The 17,030-nt window shown below is 53.1% G+C and overlaps 1 protein-coding gene across 2 annotated transcripts in view; it reads right to left on the reverse strand.

The window, feature by feature from the left end:
- Positions 1-17,030, reverse strand: part of TRAPPC9 (trafficking protein particle complex subunit 9) — a 575,309-nt gene that overhangs the window by 410,132 nt on the left and 148,147 nt on the right. For both annotated transcript variants that reach the window (XM_047074228.1, XM_047074227.1), the window contains one exon: positions 1,122-1,274. In XM_047074228.1, the coding sequence (XP_046930184.1) occupies positions 1,122-1,274 (153 nt within the window). The remainder of the gene's footprint in view (positions 1-1,121; positions 1,275-17,030) is intronic.

A 17,030-nucleotide genomic window follows, 5' to 3' on the forward strand; every position in this document is an offset into this window, starting at 1 on the left:
GCTGCTGTGAGAATTAAGTGGTCCATTTGTGTAAACCTCTTAGCTCTTAGTTGCTATCACCCTCATTGTTCTCCGGGCGACCGACCATCACCCATTCTGCAGTCCGAGAGCCTACTCCAGTGCCTGTTTCATAATCAGAGACAGTTAGGTGTCGCGTCACGCTCTAAATGAGTGATGGGGGACAGAGTACAACAACAGCCGCTGAGCCCTGACCACGCTCCCGGTGAAGTGCAAATGCTCCCACCGACCCTAGAGACGGTCACTTACACTAGAAGACTCAGGCACAGACAAGCTAGAGTCACTCGCCCAAAGCAACACGGGAAGTTCTAGTGACAGAACCCGCCGTCTCAAACAATACCCTTCAACCGAATGTCTGTGGCCCCCAAAATTCAAGTGCTGAAGCCCTGACCCCACATGTGACTGTGTTTGGGGATACGGACTGTGAGGAGGCGATAAAGGTTAAGTGAGGCCACGAGAGTGAAACCATAACCCAACAGGGCTGGTGTCCTTATAAGAAGAGGAGGGGACACCGTGCCGGCACCCTGACGCCCAGCCTGCAGAACCGCGGGAAATCGATTTCTGTCCTACGGAGACACTGTCTGTGGTATCTCGTTACAGCAGCCTGAGCTAACGAACACGCACCACGATGCCTCCAAACGAACGTATGAACGCATACGTTCATTCACAAGTGGACACAATGAATCTAGGAAATCCGACTCCTCACCAGCTAGTCCTAACGCTACAACAAGTATTAATGCCCATTTTCTCCAGACACCACCTCCTTACAGAAATCACCAGACTCTGACAGAGAACTTTATCGTCACAGATAATTAGATCACGGCAGTTATACTTGAAAAAAATGCAGTAGCTCCGCCAATTTGAGATGACCTCCTGGCAAAGGAGCACAAAACAGTAAAGACTGGGAAATTAAGAAATGATTTAACTAAAAAGTACCCTTATGACTTTCAAATCTATACAGTAACTCAGTGGGCCAACTAAATGCCAGGAAAAGTCGCGAGCAGCTCGAGCTAATGAATGGCAAGCAGGTTACAGCGGGTAAACAGCAAGCCCGAGGGGCCACGACGTTCTGGTTAAAACTGGGGGGTTGGGGGGGAGCTCACCGTCACTGAGGTCTTGGAGGAGATTCTCCTGGCATGAGAAATCCAGTTTCACCTTGATGTTGACGACGAAAGTGGCCACCTTCCCAGGTTGCAGAGGAAACTGGGCAAGGGTTTCTTCCAGGTTCCAGCTCAAGAAGTCACCATACAGTTTTTCTACAATGACAATGGCAGTGGTGGTGATGACAGTGTCGCTGAGGCAACATGAGACTTCCCAATCCCCCCAGAAAATTCTGATCCATTCCAAAAGGCAAAGGAGAAGGCAAACCATTTAAAATGTGACAGATCAAAGTACTAAGAAAACTCCAGACCCGTGGCTGTTGCAAGGCAATCGCCTGTGTCCGCGGGCGAGGCACAAAGAGGCACAGAGCGCTGAGCTCAGGGCCAGCTCACCTCCGCCCCTGCCGCGCAGCCTCCTCTCTCTGACCACATCAGCGCACCCCTGCTCTCGTACGTGGAATCAGAGCTGACCTGAGCTTCCCCACAACAAGGACGATCCAGGTTGTATCACCTTGTGGAGAAACATCCATGTTGAGTGGGAGAAGCACAGTCAGTAGGAGAGCCTCGCAGGAAACAAGAGGTCAAGGTCAGACGCACGGGCCTGGGTGCCAAGCCCGGCACAGGCCTGCAGAGGGGCCTCTCACTCTCCTGCGGACCCTGCACGTCAGGTCACGTGGCCTCGGGTCCGATGCCTCCGTCTCTGACCAACTGGAACAGATAGAGGGCAATGACTCCATCAAGCCAAGGTGTCCTCGCGTGGACAAGGGGTGACAACTCCCACATCACAGGGCTGCTCTGGAGATTAAGCAAAGCAGTGTGTGTGAAGCACTATAAACATTGGGGCTACAATGCACGGATGGGGGAGGAAGGGAGACAGGAAGGAGGCAGGGGGGAGGGGGCGTTTGTGCCATTTGGAAGCAGCCGTGTCACCTTCGTGGCTCCCAGGCCTGCCAGATGACCCCTGCTTCAGGCCTAAAATCAAGGCCCAAAATCACACACTACCTCGGCATCTGGTGGAAACGGGAGGGGAGGGGCTTGGACCAGCCTCACCAGCAGCCGCCCCCACACCCCGCGTCCCACCGCCCTGCTGTGTGGCGGGTTTCAGCTCCCTCCAGCACACGGCCTTACTCAAACGGGTCAACGATATCCCCCACAGGCTCCAACTGCGCCCACCCACCCCACCTCCCACAGCCCACCTCCCACAGCCCCACGGGGCCCCACGTGCACACGCTATCCCCTCATCCAGGCTGTATGTGTGACTAGAAAATGCCATTACGTCTGCCCCGTCCCAGATGTCATGTGCTCGGCCGTCCCCATAACACTAGGGCAGGAACCTCTCCTCACCGACCAGGTGATGGGAGATCATTAAAACAGGCCCCTCCTCTGTCCACCAGGAAGGCCCTGCTGGGGTTGTCACCTCAGGGCCCAGCCCCCTGGCTCTGCTCCTGTCCCTCCTCCCACAGACCCTGCAGTCCCAGAGGCAGAAGCGACTGGCTGCCCTTCCCACTTCTGGGCCACCTTCCCGTCTCCCCTTCTAGAAACCACTTATTGGTGAGAAATGTCCTGTCAGAATAAGGCAGCCAGGACTTACAGAGATTAGGTAACTTGTCCCTGGTTGAAACGCAGAGCATCCAAATGGTTCCAGAGCCATCATATCCATTCACTTCCTGCATGGAGGCACCTCAAGGCACAAACATGAGGTTCTGCTCTTAGGACCCAGAAGTCACCCAAACAGGAAGTGAGTAGAAGATGGGGAGCCTGACTGAGACCCACACTGAAGAAAACAGACATGCAGGGCTCGCTGACTGCAGAGCCCAAGGCCAACCCAGGCCGCGAACACAGGTCACCTGGTGCCCTCAGTCAAGGCCCGCCCCCCCCCCCGCCCCCCAGCGAGTCGGCCACACTCTGGCCACATCGCACCTCCCAGACCACATTTATTCTCAGCGGACCCTCGGAGGCAGATGCTAACAAAGAGGAGCAGGTCGGGTGGTGTCCACGCAAGGCGCTCAGAGGCCGCATCCGCTTGTCGACGCAGCACTCACTGCACGCCTCGGGGGTGTCAGACGCTCCACACACACAGGTTACGTCTCCATGCCCACCACAGCCATCCTGCCCAAGGCGGGCGTGCTTGGTCAAGGTCATTCGGCTAGTGAGAGCAAGGCCTGGCACACGACAGGTGCTCAGTGCACCAGCTGCACGGCGGCCACTTCCACGGGCTCACAGGGCATTCCGAGGCCCCGTCCGAACGACCGCGTTCGTTCAGAAGGACCGAGGAAGGGTAGGAGGTACGAGGGCTCCTGGGTCGCAAGACCAACCATAACATGGGGCAGAGTCCCCACAGGCGGGCAGTGGGGGACGTGCCCGCACCCCACAGATACGACCCCCGGAGAGACTGCTCTGCAGACACGGCTTGGGAGGCGGGGAAAGGTCAGGCAGGTTAAAAAGAGGGTGGGATGGGGCGTCTGGGCGGCTCAGTCGCTGGAGCACCCAACTCTTGATTTCAGCTCAGGTCACGATCCCAGGGTCACGCTGAGCGTGGAGCCTGCTTAACATTTTCTCTCTCTGCCCCTCCCCTGATGGCGTGTACTCAGGCGCTCGCTTACTCCCTATCTCTTCCCCCCCCCCCGAAAAATAAAAATTAAAAAAAAGAAAAAAGAGGGAGCGGGAACCCGTGTGGCTGGCCCGGGCTCGTCACGTATGTGCCGGCACAGCCCTGCGTGTGTAGGACATCCAGCGGCCCTGCCGTGTCTCCCTGCATGGCCACCCGCACAACAGACCCTCCGTGTTTGCTGGTCACTCCTCTGCCTGTAGCCGCGGGCCGGCAGCCACCTCTGGGAAACACCGATGGAGTTTGACCTGGCCCCTGGTCTGAACGGCAGCCCCAGAACTCACGCCGGGTGTGCTCCCTGAGCACACCAGCACCCAACTGCAGAGAAGTTGCTGCCTCTGCTCCCAAACCAGTAAAAGGGCCCAAATGCTCTCAATGACCTAGTAACTCACATTCTATAAATACGAGTTTGCCTGATTACTATACTCTACGTCTCTACCCTCCAACCCAGTAAACTATTTCGGAACAGAAGGGGCATCATAATGCCGGGCTACGTGCAGCCAGGACAGAAGCTCACGTGGGCTGTACGTCTGGAAGGCCAGGTCCCAAAGCCCCAGGGGTACCGAAGTGCACGCTGACTTCTCTAAACGGCCGAGCAGGACTGACCAACCTGAGTGTGAAACGCCAGTACGAGCCAACATACTGAGGCCCTGCAAAGGCCGCACCGCCCGAAGGTCCCATCGGGCCCGAGGTTTCCCAGGCACGGGCAGGAACTGGGCGAGGGCTCTGCGGCACACTCCAGCTGACCCAGAGTATGAGGCCCCGAAGGCACGGACGTGCCCTGACAGGAGCGGCCCGGCCTCACCCCCTAAGCCCTAGTTACACATCCACACACACACTGCTCCTCCCCCGAGATCTCCTGAAATCTCACTCATCCCTCACAACCGGACTCAAAGGCTCCTTTCCTGCAATACTTTCCCATCCCACTCGGCTCCTCTGGGTTCCAAGTGCCCACCTCTGTTAGATCACCCCCCGCGTCAAGCAGCTCACTCTTCCACCAACCAGTCAACAATTGGAAGACGGGCCAGACCTTGCCTTGAGGATCTCCGCTCCCTTGAGAAGCAGGGCACCATGCTGGTTAAGAATGCCAGGGTCAACTCCTGCTTCAACTCCTGGCTCTAGATGCGTATCCTTGGGTAAGCCACCAAACTTCCACGTGCCTCAGTGTGCTCGTCTATAAAATGGGTTGTCACGGAGAAGAAATGAGCTAATGAAAGTAAAGCAATGAGAACAAGGTCTGCCTTAAACACAGCCCTCCATGTTAGCTAGTCCTGCTGGACCACCCCAGCGCCCCTCCGCGGAGCTGTGCGTGGAGTTTCCAGCCCTGTGCTTGGCACTCAGCAAGAGCACAGCGGTGTCAGGTGCCATCAACATCCTTCCCACTCAGGAGGAACAGCGCCGGGCACACGGGGGGGGGGGGGGGGCACTCAGGAAGCGTTCGATGTGGAACGGACAAATGTATTCCAAGACGTTTCAGATTTAGACTTAAAACAGATGGGAAGAAAGCGACACGAGAAAAGCAGATTACAGGAGCGAATGTATGCTTTGATTTCCCTGCATAAAAATGTTCACGTGGAAAAAAAGAAGAAAGCAAACCTGTAAGCTAATGTTGGTGCTCTCTGAGGACTGGGACGACAGGTAACTTCAAGCTTTTCATTTCCTGGACTTTCTACAACGAAGTAATATATTACACTTTCACAAACAGACACACACGCGGACGCACATGTTAACGACGGACTCTTGCGTCTAAACCCGCCCCAGCCCGTGCCGCTCCGGTGTCATGTGGGGAGAAGCCCTGTGAATCTGGCCTGTGAGTCCACGCTGAGGACCGAGGCCCAGCCGAGAGAGCGAGGTGGGGCTCTGAGCCAACCAGGCGGCTCTCTGCAGTGCCCTCTATCAGGGCCAGACAGTAACGTGAATTGATGACAAGGACAGCAATCACCGGGAGCACGTGTGTCACGGAGTCCCCAGACTCAACTCCGCCAGCTGGATAAACTTCTCTGGAGCAGGGGTTTAAGTCTGCTGCAGCTGTGCAGGCTGGCAGGCGGCCAAGTGCCCAAAAAGAACTTGAGGGGCTCAGGAGAAGCTGGTCCAAACTAATTCGGTAAGCTCGGCCTGTCCTTTCCACTCCCCATGCCAACTTGCTCTGCAGGGCAGACGGGAAAGCCCGGGAACAAGACAAGTTTCTATCCTAGAATTCCTTTTTAATAATAGCAATTGACATAACCATCTATGAAGTACTATCTTCTAACTTCAGACCATAGCTATGTTGTTCCCATGTTATCAGACAGGCAACTGCAACTCAGAGAGCTTAAGCGACTCACCCACTGTCACACAGCTCTTTTAGAAGTCAAGGAACCAAGAGTCGGGGCCAGGACCGGCAAACACCAGGCTCTTCCCACTGTACGTTCTGCCTCTCACTGCTTTTCTGGAACATTAACCCACCCAGCTTCACAACCAGAGTGCAGAGTATGTACAACGAAAGCATCACTACAGTGATGGGATAGAGGACCTTGAAAAGAGATGGCAGAAAATAGAACGTAACAGGTCGCGTGCATCGGGACCAGCACTGCCCCCTGACAGCTGTCCTCTGTCATCCCAAGATGCCTCTTCAGGGGGGGAGAGAACACCAGAGTCGGCGTGAAGATACCATGAGGCCCCTTGGCCTCGGCACACAGGTGGCTTGGATGATTTATGTGAAAGTCTGGGAACCGCAGAACGCCCTGTTAATGTTTGTTTCTCACATCCTACCGCTACCCACTTCACTCCTCCAGGGAACACTCACCACACGGCCACTGACTGTCCCCAGGGCAGCCACCGTGCTGGGTTCAGGGGGAAGGAGGTGAGAAGTGGTCCCTGCCTGTAAAGGGACACATGCCAATCTCTGACTATAGGAAGGAACAAGTGTGGGGGGCAGAGGAGAAGCCCCCAGGAGCTCAGAGCAGATGACAGAAGAGATTCTTCTCAATCTGAAAATTTCTTAAAAGTTTATAATACCATCACCCACAGACCAGATTCAAAACTGCTCATCAATGCACTGCCCAAATTGGGGCCGCAGAAAACTGAACAGCATCCACTGTCCCGGTAGCGTGAACTGGAAAGGGGGCCTGCTGAGGTCCCAGATTTGTGCAAAAGAATGGATTCTCTCAGCCAGCAGTCCAGTCTAGCGGGAATTTATAACCAGGGTAGGAGGGCGGAAACTAAACTAAAACCGGTATCTGCAGCACTCTTCTTGGCTATTCAGATGACTTTTCATTTCTCAACGTGTTTCAACTGAGAGATCAACTCTGCCCAAATGAGCTGTGAGATATCCTCGGGGCTCCCCATGGTCTTGGCTGCAGTACACGGAAGGCTGGATGTGTCACAGACCTGGAGGCAGTGGTTTGTCACAGAGACGTGAAATTAGAGGAGCAGCATCGACTGTGATCCCACCTGGGCTGGGGGGCGCCCACAGACACAACCCAGGAAGACACCAGACACCTACTGCATGCTAGGTGCTGTCCCCTGAACAGCCGCGCCAGGTGGCTGACGGTTAAGGACAGCTTCCGCAAGGCAGGAGCCAGGCCAAGCTGTCACTGAACCCACACCATGACCCTCGGAACATGTCCTGCTACTGTCCCCTTGCAGACAAGCTGCTCAAGGCCATACAGGTGGGCGTGGCCAGGAGTCCACCACCCGTCATACGCAGACCTATTCAGTCCTGATGGCAGACTCACGAAAGAGTGCTGACTTCCGTGTTCAAAACGTACTTTTGGGGCCCCTAGTCTCAGTCAGTTAAGTGTCTGACTTCGGCTCAGGTCGGGATCTCACGGATTTGTGAGTTCAAGCCCCGCGTCGGGCTCTGTGCTGACAGCTCAGAGCCTGGAGCCTCCTTTGGATTCTGTGTGTCTGTCTCCCTCTGCCCCTCCCTGGCTCGTGCTCTTTCTCTCTCAAAATGAAACCAAATTTTTAAAAAATTTTTTGAGGGGCGCCTGGGTGGCTCAGTCAGTTAAGCATCAGACTTTCAGCTCAGGTCATGATCTCATGGTTTGTGAGTTCAAGCCCCACGTCAGGCTCTGTGCTGACAGCTCAGAGCCTGGAGCCTGTTTCAGATTCTGTATCTCTGTCTCTCTCTGCCCCTCCCCTACTCGCTCACGCATGCTCACTCGCTCTCTCTCTCTCAAAAATAAATAATCATCGGGGCGCCTGGGTGGCGCAGTCGGTTAAGCGTCCGACTTCAGCCAGGTCACGATCTCGCAGTCCGGGAGTTCGAGCCCCGCGTCAGGCTCTGGGCTGATGGCTCGGAGCCTGGAGCCTGTTTCCGATTCTGTGTCTCCCTCTCTCTCTGCCCCTCCCCCGTTCATGCTCTGTCTCTCTCTGTCCCAAAAATAAATAAAAACGTTGGAAAAAAAAAATTAAAAAAATAAATAAATAAATAAATAATCATTAAAAATATATATATGTACTCTCTTCCTGGTTTCAACTGTGTGCACCAGCACTGCTTGGTGTCTGCACTTCCTGGGGGAGCCTGAGCCCCGCTGAAGCGGGCAGCAGAGTGCCTGGTCGCTATGGGCTGTCAGTGTGAAATACCACTGGCCCCCAACAACCAGTCGGGAACGTGACGTTCTGAAGTTCCCGAAGTGCAGGGCCAGACACTCACTTCCTCTTCCTTCCCTGTCCTGCTCGTGTACTTCCTGCCTGTGCTCCCAGGGGCCAAACGCACCAGGCCCTGCAGGAGTGATCAGAGGCATTCCACTAGATCTCCCGATGAATTCTGTACACTTCTCCATCGGGACCCTACAACTGTGCAGAAGGCCAACCCGTACGGAAAGGCCACCGCAATCGTGCACACGAGGGGACACGGAGCTGAACGAGCGCTAGACATTCGTGAACCTCAGTGTCTTCCTGGGAGGAACACCGGTCAGGCCACTCACTGTGGCTACTCAAAGGTAGCAGAAATAATACAAGATGCGCTGTTGGAATCCAATTCCGCTCAGTGAACATGCCTGACTCCCCACACTGAATCGTGAGCTCCTTCAGGACGGGGTTCATGTTTTATTCATGGCCCCAGAGTGGTGAGTGTATATAGATGTGATATAAACGTCTGATTGTTGAGTAACACAAAGCCAAGTGAAGTGAGTGTTATTGTAACCGCGTGTAAGCAAGACGACGTAAAGGAGGAGCAGCATAATTCCATCGGAGGGATCGGGAAAGCTTTCGGGAGGTGGCGTGGGGGCTGGTGTGTGGATGATGGATGGGATGTGAGATGCACACAGGACCCCTGAGAGTCAGCAAAGCTCTGGAAGCATCCAAGTGGAAGCACACTCTGCAATGCAGAGGACGGGGACTCGGGACTGACTCCTGGGTGTTCCAGCGCCCGACACAACAGCCACCAGTAGCAGGTGCCCGGTAAGGCTTGTTGAAGACTTGAGCAAAAGGACAGACAACTGGTCAACACGAGGACAAATGAGCGAGCAGAGGATCAATGGTGGGAAAGAAAACGGAAAGGGGACCTTCCCGCCGCCTCGTGGCCCACAGCGCACATGCCACAGTCCAGGTTCCCCCCCCCTCAGCCCCAGGAGGGTGGGGGTGGGGGGTGGGGAGGGTCACTGCTGTCCTGATCCCCAAGCACAGGGCCGGAAACAAGCTGGGTACGACACAAGCGTGTGTGCAAAAAGGAAAGGCGGCGGGCAGCAAGCCAGATGGTGAGTTTCTCTGAATGCCGGGCTAAGAAACAGAGCCTACGAAAGCTCCGTAAAAAAGATGTTCAGTAAAAGTGAGACAAGAACAGACACCTTTACAGGTAACACCACAGGTGGCATGAAGACAATGACGACAGCCGTCGGGAAGAGCTACTGAGTGCCGGCCCCTCGTGATGTGAGGCGCACGTGTTCCAACACCCGGAGGGACAGCATAGTCCTCTACCCAGTCCGCAGGTCAGACCGTCACGGAACCGCGCACCGCAGTCCAGGCCATCGCGCCGGGAAGGGGCAGAGCCAGAATGGAACCCGAGTGCGTCCGGTGCAACAACCGTAACGGCAATCGTACCGGCTAAGTCTACGCTGACGACAGCCAGATCCGGGGGGCTCCTCACCGGCCTCCCAACCCACTGCCGGCCACAGCAGCCCGCTCCCGGCTCCCTTCCACCTGCGTCCACACCCAGGTACGCAAGTGGGACTCGGCACGACCACAGAAGGAGGCATCGGGAAACCTAGTCCTTTCTCCCATTCCCGAGACACGCCAGGCTTTCACGATGCAGGAAGTGAGAAACCACTTCTCCAAGATTTCTTTTTAAAATTTTGCCCTGTGTTTCCATGTTTAAAAATAAACATGGTATAACATAAGCAACTCGGAAACAGGCCAGGCCAAAAAGTTATAGACCCTGGTGGGGAGGGTAACTCTTACCGTAACTTTGCATGGCACGCCACCTCATCACGGAACCCCTCGGGTCCTGAGGGGTGCACGGCAACAGGTTCCCCTCTGTGATTGAGAAGAGAGGAGCCAGTGACCCCTCACTCCAGAGCTGCCCCTGCTTCTCTCCCCTGTCTGGCTTCGTTCCCCGCGTGACGGCAGCACTTACGTGGACCCCACTAGGCGGTTTCCAGTCCTGAGTTACTACAGTTTTAAGGCAAGAACACGCTTTTCCATCTTTTGTTACATCTCACCGTTTCAGGAAAAATCTGAGAACAAGGAGAAAGCTAAGATGGCTTCTGAAAGCCACGAGGTCAGCCCAGGCAACTGAAACAAAGGCGTCCGTCTTCCCCGAGTGGGGCCTGGGTTTGCTTATTTAGAGTCGGACTTAACAACTCTGACGCCCTGGTTTCCCAGGCCCTGGCGGACAGACGTGGAAAATGGGAAGCAGGAGTGCCGATTCATTCCCCACTTCCAGGGAAGGGAACCCAGTAGTTTCTCAGCACCTGCCACCTGCCAGGCACCGTGCTCAGTGCACCAGAGGATTCACCGCGTGTTCCTGAATCACCACCCAGGAGGGAGCCAGGCACCTGGGGACAGCCCAGGCTGGAACGCTCACCGCTTGCTCAGGACTCGTCCTGCAGCTCATAACTAACGGATCGGACCCCGGAAGCCCAATCCGTCAGACGCCAAGACCCACCTTTCCCTCCCCCAGGCCAAGGAGAGGCCGTGCTACACAGCCTACTGTGACAGAGCCCAGGGGCCACAGCAAGAAGGAAGGGGAAGGAAAGTTCGCAGGAACCGGAGGCTAAACACACGGGCCAACAGCAGCGCGGCTCCGGACAGATCGGACACCTGCCGCCCGGGTCTGTGCCCCCACCCACAAAGGCGGCAGGTAAGGAAAGAACGTTGCAAGTCGTACTCAGAATTGAGTTCTGAAGCGCGGGGAATACGGAACAACAGCTCTGAGCGCCCTGTTGGTTTCTCTTTAGTCCCACGGCTTAGGAGTGACATATTCAAACAGCAGGCAAACCCGCTCACCCAGCACAGCTAATTCGCCCTCCGCTGACAAACAACCACCGCGTTTGTATCTGAACAGCGACTCCGAGGAAGTTCAACTACATCAACTACAACATCAACTACATCAACTACAACAGCCGTGGTATCGAAGCAGCCCCGTGTGCGTGGAAAGCGGAATGAAGAGAGGAGATGCAGTGCCCTACAATGGGGTCCCACTCCCCCGAAGAAAGACAAGATCCTGTCGTTCACGACAACGCGCACCGCCTAGAGGGCGTTATGCCCAGTGAGGTAAGTCAGAAAAAGACAAATATCCTATGATTTCACTCGTATGTGGACTCTATAAAACAGGGCAAATGAATAAAGAAAACAAAACAGAAAAACGCTCACCAACACACAGAACCCACTGGCAGTGGCCAGAGGAGGGGGTGGGGCGATGGGCAAAATAGGTGAGGGGGTGAGGAGGTACCAACTTCCAGTTGTGGAATAAATGAGTCACGGGGATGTGACGTACAGCCGAGGGAGTACAGTCAATAACGCGGCCACAGCTCTGCATGGGGACAGATGGTAACCAGACCTACGACGATCATTTCATGATGTATGAAAATATCAAAGCCCTATGTTAGTAGACGCCTGAAACTAACATAATACAGTATGTCATTTACAACTCAATAAAAAATATTCTCAAGTTTGACCTAAAAAAAACTCCCATGTGACGATACACTGCAAGGAATAACCAGATAAACATAAATCAGGAGCATGGCTTCTGTCCCTAATTTTTCCCCCTGTGGAATTTAGCTTCAGAAATAACAGTCATTATTCTAATGCTAGAGTCGAGTTTCACGCAGTCCAGTGAAACTGGCTATTTCACATTGACAGTAATACAGAAATTGCTACTGCTGCTGACCCTCAACACTGAGGCCCATTCACATTTGCTTCTAGTTGCAGACGAGACCACACTCTTCAGGACAACAGTAAGCAGCAGAGGCTCACTTCCACCAAAACACCTACGAGTTTTTAGTTACAGCAACATGGCGTCCTCGCTTTCTGTCAAAGAAATGACGCTAGAAGAATAAAGACATCAAGGGGTGTGTGTGTGTATTTACGTATATGTGTATGCGTACGTTTGGGTTTGTACACACAAACGTATCTAGGAAGATTGTTAAAAGGCAAATACAACCAGGGCGCCTGGGTGGCTCAGTCAGTTAACTGTCTGACCTCAGCTCAGGTCATGATCTCACGGTTTGTGGGTTCGAGCCCCACATCGGGCTCTGTGCTGACAACTCAGAGCCCGGAGCCTGCTTTGGATTCTGTGTCTCCCCCTCTCTCTGCCTTTCTTCCATTCAAAAGTATCTCTGTCTCTCAAAAATAGGCATTAAGAAAAAAAAAAAAAAAGAGGCAAATACAATCAATTCTTTTTAACTTGGGCTTAATTATAACAAAATCCATGGTTATTTAAGTACAGGCAGAAGTGTTCACCTTTAACAACCTACACATAAAGACTTGTTTGCAAACGTGTTATAATTAAAATTTACATGACACTGGCAGGTAACCCTTGTCTGCTGGCGCTGGATTATAACTGCTCATCTCCACGTCAGGCACTTCCGATCGTGGGACACACTCACCCCGTGAGGGCCTAAACTACAGTTCAGACTCCTGAGGGGACCCAACAAGGTCTGTGTGACTCCTAATATCATGGACCCTAAATGCAAAAGGATTTTAAAAACAGGTTTGTAGATTAGGGATTAAAACAAGACAGGAAAGCAAGGAAGATGGAGGAGGAAAAAAACAATTTTTCTTTATCTGAAGCAAAGGGGGTTTGTCCAGAGGGCAGAGAGGACGTGTCCAAGTTGTCAGGGCCCCTGACACGACTCTGGGTGCTTTCAGGGCGTCAGGAACAGGAGGAAAGAGAACGTGGGGCCTGCACAGCCTCTGCACACAGGACACACTGAGAACGATCAGTATTCTTGGAGCAAGCACGAGGCAGACGCTTTTGTGCTCAGAACCATCCTAGGACCTCTCCGTGTCCTGCGTGAACATTTCAGCCTCGTGACAGCCCGGCACAGCGGTGCTGACCCCGCTCTTATTGAGTGCCTGCCGTGTGACGAGCATTGCTCTTAGTTCTTGGGCACTGGGACGCGGCAGTGAGAGAACAGGCCAGCCAGACCTCTTACGTGTGTCGTGATCGTCGCAGAGGGAAACACTGCCCGAGGACCACGCACCTGGCTGGTGGTAGGCGCTACAGCGTAAGAGTCCGGGTTACCATTGGGGTACACGGCAGCCAGCGGCAGCACAAAGAAAGTGGTATGGAGCCCAGAGAAGGAAGCATCAACTCCATGTGGAAGATTCCCATGGAGGAGACGCTTACGTTTACGAGGCCCTTAAAGAGGCTGAGCCCAGCGGGCTGAAATGTCACCCGGACTGTCGCCTGGACTCTGCTGCCTGCCCCACTCAACGCCTCAGGTCCCCAGTTTAAGACACTTTCCCTCTTCTCTGGTATATGAGATCATCTATTAACACAGAAAGCTTTTTGGAACTGCGGAAAGGAAGTGGCCAAAATTATTCCCTCTTATATTTTAGAAGCAGATTGTTTGTTTTTATGAGTTTAATTCCAGAGGTGAATGTACTGTAACTGGGGATGAGAATTTTAAGAGACCAAAGCTTTCCTTCTTCACGTGTAAATGTGCTGTTGGGAAATAGGCCTGCCACGCTCTATACTGTGGCTCCGAGGCTCCCAGTCTCGTGATTAAGGGTAAAGGTCCCAGAGCTGAGAGGGAGGGACCTGCAGTCCTCGTGACCTGTCCTGTGGCCTCAGACAGATCATTTAACCTCTGGTGCTTTTGCTATCCCCATCCATGCAGTAGGGGTAATGACACTGTCCTACTACCCTAGAGCTGAGAGTCGGGGAGGGGCTGCATGGGGAAGTGACACGGCAAGAAGGACAGGGAGGCGTGGGCACAGTGGCCATGGGAACTCAATTTGGGAACTGGGGTGAGGGGTAATTGGTGGAACATGGGATGTGCCCACCTCCACGGGCTTCACCTTGGAATTCTGTCCAATCCCCATGACTGTTTCCAACTGTCTGCATCACTATCAGTAAATACTGAGAGCCCACCCGATAAATATGCCCACTCTGGGGTGAGCCGAGATTGGCTGGAAAGGGAGCGACGGGATCTTCTGCACAATAAAAATATTCTACGATAGATCTTGGTAAGAGCTTGGGCTGGACACGTGTGTTTGTCAAAACTCATCAATCATAATTTAAGATGTTTCACTGGGGCACCTCACTGGCTGGCTCAGTCGGTAAGCATCTGACTTCAGCTCAGGTCATGATCTCACAGTTCATGAGTTCGAGCCCCGCATCAGGCTCTGGGCTGACAGCTCAGAGCCTAGAGCCTGCTTCGGATTCTGTGTCTCCCTCTCTGGCCCTCCCCCGCTCAACGCTCGCTCTTGTGCTCTCACTCTCTGTCTCTCTCTCTCTCTCTCTCTCTCAAAAATAACAAAAAAAAAAATTTACACATTTCACTGCATATACATTTTACCAAAAAAAAGTAAACTTTGAACTCTAATTAGTGATGTGCATCCTGAAGTATTAATGGGTAAAATGCACCGCAATCTGTGACTTACTCTGAACCACCCGAAAGAATAAGATGGGTTAATGGATATGGATAGGAGGCTGAGTAGATACGTGATCAATCAAATGTAGGAAAATGTTAATTACAGAACCTGTCTGCTCTAAAATTCTCTCAGCTCCTCTGTGTGTCTGCACCTTCTCATAATAAAACACTGGGGGGTGGGGGCATAGCTGACACAAAGAGTAAGTTCCACAGGAGCTCAAAAGCAGAAGAACACCAAAGGGCAGGGTAGCCCAGACAGGGGGACAAAAGCTGGACTGCAGAAAGGCAGTGCTCGGCTAAGAAGCAGCTGAAGGTCTCCAGAGGAGGAGAAGGATCCAAGCAAAGGAGGAGAGGCCGGAACTCACATGAAGCTGTGTATCTAAGGGGACCCACACAACTCATTAGAAACATCAAAGTGGGGGCGCCTGGGTGGCGCAGTCGGTTGAGCGTCCGACTTCAGCCAGGTCACGATCTCGCGGTCCGTGAGTTCGAGCCCCGCGTCGGGCTCTGGGCTGATGGCTCGGAGCCTGGAGCCTGTTTCCGATTCTGTGTCTCCCTCTCTCTCTGCCCCTCCCCCGTTCATGCTCTGTCTCTCTCTGTCCCAAAAATGAATAAACGTTGAAAAAAAAAAAAAAAAAAAAAGAAACATCAAAGCGATCCACGCACATCTATCCCCCCCCCCCCCACCACCCAGCAAGCGAGACAGGCACACTCCTATCAGTCTTGTTCTGTAAATGAGAAAGCCCTTTCCGTCCACAACCCCTCAGCACTAAGCACCTACCAGGCACGAGGCATGGAAATCAAAGGGCAATCATCCCTGCCTCTGGGAGACTTGAGGCAGAGCCATGAACCAGCAACTGCCTGGGTAGGGCAAGGGTGCCTGCATTAGCATCCTGGGGCACTCTGCGACAACAAAGGCAGGGACCCAACGGCCCAGGCTAGGAGGGCACTCCCAGAGTGACCACTAAGCAGAAACCCAGATGGGATGTGTTGGTAATGGAGGCAATGGAGGCAGGAGCAGAAGTCAGCAAGTTGAGCTCTAGGGAGAGAAGACAGTTTACCCTAAAGGGCGAGAGACCGCACGGATGTCCAGGAAACTGAAGTTAGTTCCCAACAACCCATGTGATTAGAGTTTAAGGGGAGAGGCGGCCAAAGATGAAGCTGAAGCGTGGGGCAGAGGCCCCATGCACAGGCCTCTGTGACTGGGGACCAGGACAACAGGAAGTTGTTGGAGGATTTCCAAAGGGGACAAACAGGAGGATTCCTGCTTCAGAAAGAGGCAGCAAGTTCGTAACGATTTCCACGTGGGTTTCTCTGAGAACAGGAAGAGATGCTTTCCAGTTGCTAAGCTACGACACAAGGTAAATTACAGGATGTGCTTCACCATGGTTATCAGCTCTGTAATCATCTGCCATTCACTATTAGTTCCCTTGTTCCAACATCGACCACACCCTCTCGCCAATTAGTTACATTCGCAACACCAGAAAAAGGTATTTTGTGTCAGAGAGGCACTTTCTACGTAATAACCCATATGCACTTGCTACCAAAAATCGGGGAGAGAAAGGATGAGCCCAAGGGAGGATCACCACAGCTCCCCATAGGCTAAAAGTGTACAAAAATGTTTTAAATGAAACACAAAGAGCCATGAGCACAGAAGAAAAAATAATTAGTGAACCTGTAATAAAATAAGTAACTTATATGCACCCAAACAACACTAAGAGAACATACAGGCAACCACACAGAAGAAGACAGTCACACTTATTCCCAACAAAAAACTCATACTGAGAATATACACAAGTCTTACAAGTCAGGAGAGAGGGGTTGACAGAGGGAGACGGAGACAGAGAGAGAGAAGGAAGAACACTCAATGGGAAAAACGGACAAAGCACTTGTACAAAAAAGGATCTGAATAGCCAAAACCATAGGAAAGGCATTCAACATCACTGGTCGTCAGACAAATGCAAACTAAAACCCCAGTGTTATATGGTCGCACCCCACCCTCAGCACCAGCACGGATGAAATGACTACAAACACCGAGTAGCAGTGGGGACTTGAGCACCGGGACTCACACAGCGATGGTGTGAACGAGTGCAGCCACCTTGGAAAAGTATCTGGCTCGAATGCTGAATACACGTACACCCCCACACCCGGCATTCTACTCCTGGAGATACACTCAACAGAAACATCTGCAGAGGTCCACCGACACATGTGCCGAAATACTCAGAGCAGCACTATTCTCAAATGCCCCCAGAGGAAACCACCCAAACGGGCTCAGTCGTA

The sequence above is a fragment of the Lynx rufus genome, unplaced genomic scaffold, assembly GCF_022079265.1.
Source record: "Lynx rufus isolate CCGP_SWC_20201006 ecotype Redwood Valley unplaced genomic scaffold, mLynRuf1.p SCAF_12, whole genome shotgun sequence".
NCBI lineage: Eukaryota > Metazoa > Chordata > Mammalia > Carnivora > Felidae > Lynx > Lynx rufus.